The sequence below is a fragment of the Nymphaea colorata genome, chromosome 3 (genome assembly GCF_008831285.2).
Source record: "Nymphaea colorata isolate Beijing-Zhang1983 chromosome 3, ASM883128v2, whole genome shotgun sequence".
Taxonomy (NCBI): Eukaryota; Viridiplantae; Streptophyta; class Magnoliopsida; order Nymphaeales; family Nymphaeaceae; genus Nymphaea; species Nymphaea colorata.
This window is the reverse complement of record NC_045140.1, coordinates 11,042,240-11,048,395: the sequence shown is the minus strand read 5'-3', so window position 1 is coordinate 11,048,395 and position 6,156 is coordinate 11,042,240. Positions and strand designations below refer to the sequence as shown.

Genomic DNA, 6,156 nt, shown 5'->3' with positions numbered 1-6,156 from the left:
ATTTCGCACTTGGATAAAACATCATAGTCCTTTAGAAAAATTTGGGATGATTACACCCTCTCAAACAAAACCCTAGATCGAGTTGTGCTGGGATTACAGACCAGCTTTGTAGGTTTTCCCGTTTTCCTAGCGCACGATTTTTGCTAGTGAGAGATAATCGGAAAAAGACAAGTAATGTAAATCTTAGAATTTATTTATGAAATCTTTATTTTGAAACTTATTTCATGTTAATCTCGTAATTTTGAGGGACGATAGGGCTCATGGCCACTATCCAACACTCATGTCTCATTTTAATTCATTTGCAGTTGTATGAATAGTTGTTCCAAAATCAGCAAAGACAGAGGATTACTTATTAATTGAACCTGTGAAAATGAGTTAATATATGCGCACTTATTTCTTAAGAGCAGGTACGACTCTGCACCATGAACTTTCTAAGCCAAGTTCAGATGATAGTTACGCATGATCTGAGGGAGTAAATATATATCCTGTTGACGCCCTGTTCGCATTATCGATTCAAATTCGCTGCATGTGGTTACGTTGGGAGAAAAAAAATGCTCTGGTCGATTCCAGGGTGGGTACCGCGTAAAGGGCAGACGTTAATGAGTTTTGTCTCTGATGAATGTGGGCCGCTTCTCTGAATTCGTTGGAAAATAAGTTGACAAGCGATTGTTTGTTCTTGTTGACACGCTAGACTCCACGTACGTCCAATTCATTTCAGCGTCAAGTCTTGGTGGTTGGAACATCAAAGAGAGCAGAAGCAAGGCCTCTGGTCCCCTAGAAAAGCAGAATGTGTCAAGGATACCAAAATCAAATGTCTCTTTACAAATTGACAAGTGGTTTATTATTTTTTTTTTTTTACGCGTTTGCTTATTTATTTTTTAACCCACATCCCAATTCTGCAACTTTAGGCTGGCAAAGTACTTGTGAAATCCTTGGACCCTTTGAACTTCTTACAACTCTGAGGCCAAAGATGTGTTTGAAAAATCAAACTCCGATGTGCCTTGATATTGACCTGTTTTCGAAATTTAACCGTGGGAATCTTGTGGCTCCACTTGAAAGAGGGAACTTCCCTTTCTGAACTCATGTCAAGAACAGGATGAATAAGCACTAGTTTTTGTGAACTGAAACCGATCTTTTTCGGCATTTGCGCTTGCCATACCCACAATTTCTTTTTAAAACAAGTCCTACCCTTAGTTTACCTGTTGAAGTCCACGACTCTCCCATTCTACAACGAAGCTTACCTCTCTTTCTTTTCACTTTATACAGAAATCGGAGAAGGGGAAGGCAAAACAAGGAAAACCAACAGTTAGATATCTTGTCTGCCGACGTTTAAAAATTGGCCTTACTGGATATCTTGTCTGCGTGTCCACAATCAACATGTTTTGGCCTGGCCAACAGTTTTGTTCGGACAATAATATCCTGAATATGAGAGCACACCTTAAGTATCCTGAATTACACTAAGAGGACATTTCATTTATTGAATGGCGCAAGATTTGTGAAGTATATTAAATATACAGGCACCATGAACAAACTCAGCTTGCTTCATGAATAAGTTGGAATTATACATATTCAACTGGGAAACTATTAAGACTGTTTCGTGTTATTCATAAGAAAAAGAGCACTCATACTGCTCAATTTTCTTTACTTGTTGGTTCGAACAATGAGGAAATGATGTCAGTTCTATCAAGAGAGCTCAACGACGACTTATCAGAAGAAGGGCAAAAGGAGGGCTAGGCCTAGCCTCAGATGGAGTCTGAGAGCAGAGGATACCAAGCCTGGGCACCAAAGGAAATGATGTTAGTTCGATCAAGACGAGCTCGACAACCTATCAGAAGAAGGGTAAGCAAGGGCTAGCTGTTCAAAGCCCCCACAATCAGACTTCATGACTACACTTTCAACTGCAAAGTTCTCCATAGATGCATCCCCATTGAGAAACTGAACCACCTGCACCATGTTAGGCCTAGCTTGAGGTGCAGTCTGGGAACAGAGGATGCCAAGCTTGAGCACCAATTCTGCCTCTTCCCTTACATAATTCATACCAAGCCGCTTATCCACTGCATTAAGTATCCTTCCACTCCTCCAGCACATGAGCACCCAGTCTGCCACCATGACTTCTTCCTCAGATTTCTTATAGTCCATGGGCTGCCTACCACACGCCACCTCAAGAAGCAATGCGCCAAAGGAGAAGACATCGGCACTCGTCGTGGCCTTGCCGGTCTGCGAGAGTTCAGGTGCCATGTAACCCAGTGTGCCTACAACACGAGTCGTTTGGGGGTTGCTTCCATGATCATAGAACTTTGCAAGGCCAAAATCACTGAGCTTGCCATTCATTTCAGCGTCCAATAATACATTGCTTGCCTTTATGTCCCTGTGCACAACCACCTGCTCCCACCCTTCATGCAGATACAGCAGGCCTGAAGCAATTCCCTTGAGAATCTTGAACCTTACCTCCCAGGCGAGGAGTCCTTTTTGCTGGTCGAAAAGAAAGGTATCTAGGCTTCCATTAACCATGAAATCATACACCAGAAGAAGGTCCTCTCCACGCCTGCACCAACCCTGGAGCTGGACTAAGTTCCTATGCCTCAACCTCCCCAAGCTTGATATCTCGGCTACAAACTCTCTCATCCCCTGTGTGGCACCATTTGTCACCTTCTTGACGGCAACCTCCAAGCCGCAGCTGGGCAGCACTCCTTTGTAAACACTGCCAAAACCTCCCCTGCCCAAAAGTTCCTTTTCCCTAAAACCTTTGGTTGCTCTATAAAGTTCCTTGTAGGGGAATCTGTGAGGGTAATTCAGTTCCCATTCTTCAACTGTCTCTGAATAAAGCCTCCACCTTCTGTACAGTAGAAAGGAAGCAATGGCTATGGCGGTGACAAGGAAGAGTCCTAAGGTTGAAGTATATGGCAGGAGTCTAGAGGTTTTCGAAGTCTGTTTAATCTTTGGATACCGGGGAAGTTTTGACAAGTCCAGAGGTGGAGCATCTCCATTGATTGCAAAGCTCCACCCTAGGATATAGTGTTCACTGAATACCTTCTTGGTGCTGGAAGAGAATCCTACGTACATGAATTCTTGCAGAAGAGGAGATAAATTTAGAGAGCGTGATATCAGGGGGCGGTGAGGCCTTAGAGGATGGGACAAAGGAGCTATGGTAATGTTGATGAACCCTGAGACACCATCGTAGTCGATCCATGCCTGCAAGCTTTCACCACTTTGCAGATTAATCGTTTGATTCGTCGACTCATCCGTGTAGTAAGCCGCAGGCTCAGTGAAGTTGGAGGTCACACTGTTGATGTCGACGCCGACGTGGTTGTCGTCGGGATCCTTCACCGATGCTCCCTCCACAGTGTCGAATTCGACTGCAAATATGTGATTGGAGGGTTTGCCATCGGTGGATTTGTTGAGGAGGCCCATGAAGTTGCCAGCCACAGCCGTGGGCAGGTCGGAGGAGGGCGCAATAGTGAACGCAAAGCCGCAGCCGCCAAAATTCTGCTGCTCCGAAACAATAGCAAAGACGAACCGACTGCTGAAGGAGAAAGTTCTGTTAACAGGTGACGGTTCCTTGAAACGCAGAGGCATAGGGTAGAAAGCATGGCCGGTGTAGCCACTAGACAAGAGGTTAGAGTTGTTAGTGAGACGCAGAGCACCAAGGCCTGTGACTATAGCAGACCCCGTTAAGGTTAGGTTGGAACCGCGGAAGCCATTAAAGACGAAGGAGCTACCAGCCGATGTTGCAGGGACGAAGAGGTGGGACAAAAGGAGATGGGCGATGATAATAATGGTGCTAGCAAACGGGAATCTGCCTATGCCTGCCATGAGAATTTAAAAGGCCCACAATCTTTGATCTTGTTTGAGTTCTAAGATGCCATTCTCAGCAAGGATCTCCCCTCATATATAGTGTATATCGTAAAAGGTGGGATAGCGATGTAGACAATGGTCTACTATGCCAACCTGGTTATATGTCCCAATATGCATGGGACCCTACGCTCTTTATGTACACATGGTCTTGTGGCGTACAAAATTCGTTCTTCATTCTCTTCCAGCGACTTCACGCTGACCCGACAGTTACTGCTGTAAAGAAGACCGACATAAATGAGGCCGCGCCAGGCCTTTTGGGCCAAGTTGCGTTTCACCTTCCGACTCTGTGGACGCTGTCCCTATTCCAAGGTGGGGGAGGATTCAGTGTCCTTGCACTAAATGCGATCATACGAAGGGTCGCAACAATAAATGGTGAAATCAGGTAGGATTGTCCTTAGGTAACCCTCCTCCTACTTGATTTGATTGAAAGGAGAAGCAATGTTACAAAAATTTTATTTCAAATTTAATTTGATGTTGTCGTAAAGAAAAAGGAAAAAATTGAAACGAAAGAAAAGAAATGAGAAGGGTAGTGTGGGAATAAAAAACTCTTCTTCTTTCTTTCTTTCCTTTCATTTTCTTTTCAATCCGTAGTCAAATACTTTCTTCCTTTCACTCTATTTTCCTCCTTTCTAACTAGCCAACGAAACAAAGGAGGATTGCTCAATCCCTCCCTTGTTCTCTCTTTCCCTCTTTTCTAATTAGTTCGGTTTTTTGTGGGTTACTATGTCTTAAGAGGTAAGGTGTGATACTTAAAGATTAGTTTAGCAAATAGAACAATATGAAATTATTTCACGAGTATGACATAAAAGTTGAGGTACATTAAAAAATTTGTTTTATAAATGTATCTGACCTTTTAAAATATATTCATCAAATAGTTACAAATTCTATTTCCCAAACAAGCCCTAAGCTAAACGTCACAACATTGCTGATGACAGTGCAACCCAAGACCCCAAGGCATGGGGGAAAGGACCTAAGATCTGGTGTTAATTGGTCAATCAGATGATTCATAGATTTAATTGGTAAAAAATTGTTATTATATTTGTTTTATTAAAAAGTGCACATACGTATGTTAAAAATTAGACAAACTCTTAAAATATTTAAAGAATAATGAAAACCATTGATAACACTAACACTAAGGCGCTACGGCCAAATATAGTTTTGGGTAGAACAGTGAGGCTAAACTTGATGGTGGATCGGTCATTGCTCCAACCATCATTGATCGCTGTTCATGAAGCCTACATTGTACATTGTACCTTTAGGCCAGCAACTCGATTGTTGCTTGATGCTAACCGTTCGGCACCATCTTCAATAATGCTAATGCTAAGTATAGCCCCACTTAGAAAACCATTGAAAGCTTCAAAAGGAGTGTTGGGAGCCCATCCATATTTGTCCCAACGGAAGCACACGTCATTAAAGTATCTCACAGTAATTATCTGCAGCTCAATTTGGTGAAGGTGATCCGGTAATCTTCGGAAATCATGTCTACTTATAATATGATTGTGGTGCACATACACCCCTACAAGAACAAACTTTCCCCAAAATATTCTATACTTACAACATAAAGATATATAGTATTTCTCAATTGATGTAAGGGATTCTATCATACTATAATTCTTACTTACTGATAGATCCCATCATTATTGTAAACAAAAGCGTAGTTGCTATTGTTACGAAGCCAATTATACAAGGATGACTTCGAGAGGTAGGTATCCAACAAAACCAAAATTTCAAACCAAAGTTTCGTATCAAAGAGGATAACTCAAACTGTGCCACATTCCTGACCAATCCACGAACATTTCTTGAAAGCACATGCATTGCAAAGAAGTGAAAGAAACTGACTAGGATGAGGGCGGTGGGGAATCATCACCTACATACCTGTTACATGCTCCTCTGGTGCCGGGAAACTATCAGCCTCTCTAAACTAATTGTCCATCTCCAAAGCCGAGGCCGACACTTGGTCAGGTGTTGTAGCTACCATAACGAGTGCCCCATCTTCTCTTGGGTCTAGTGGGAGGACAAGGGGGTCGACTTCTAACATATCATCTACAAATGCTTCGTCAGTCATTAACTCCTCCAAAAGCTATCGGCCTTTTGCAGTGTCAGTGAACTCCTTGAGAGTCCTACGCACATTGTGTGGTTTTCTTAGTACTGTGGGGAAGGTCCACAGTGTTCTTTACTCTGCCATACTTGATTCTACATCCTCCCACTTTGAAGCTTCGAACCGGACTCCAAGATTGACTCTCCCCTTAACATTAGGCTGCTACTTTGACCTTTCGGTTTCCCAAGAGGACACTTGTGAAG

At 42.8% G+C, this 6,156-nt stretch overlaps 1 protein-coding gene across 1 annotated transcript; it reads right to left on the bottom strand.

The window, feature by feature from the left end:
- Positions 1-1,523: 1,523 nt before the first annotated feature.
- On the bottom strand, positions 1,524-3,866 carry LOC116249808 (L-type lectin-domain containing receptor kinase SIT2-like). Its single transcript, XM_031623082.2, has one exon. The coding sequence runs from the start codon at positions 3,811-3,813 to the stop codon at positions 1,807-1,809; it is 2,007 nt and encodes a 668-aa protein (XP_031478942.1). The 5' UTR covers positions 3,814-3,866; the 3' UTR covers positions 1,524-1,806.
- Between the last annotated feature and the right edge of the window lie 2,290 nt (positions 3,867-6,156).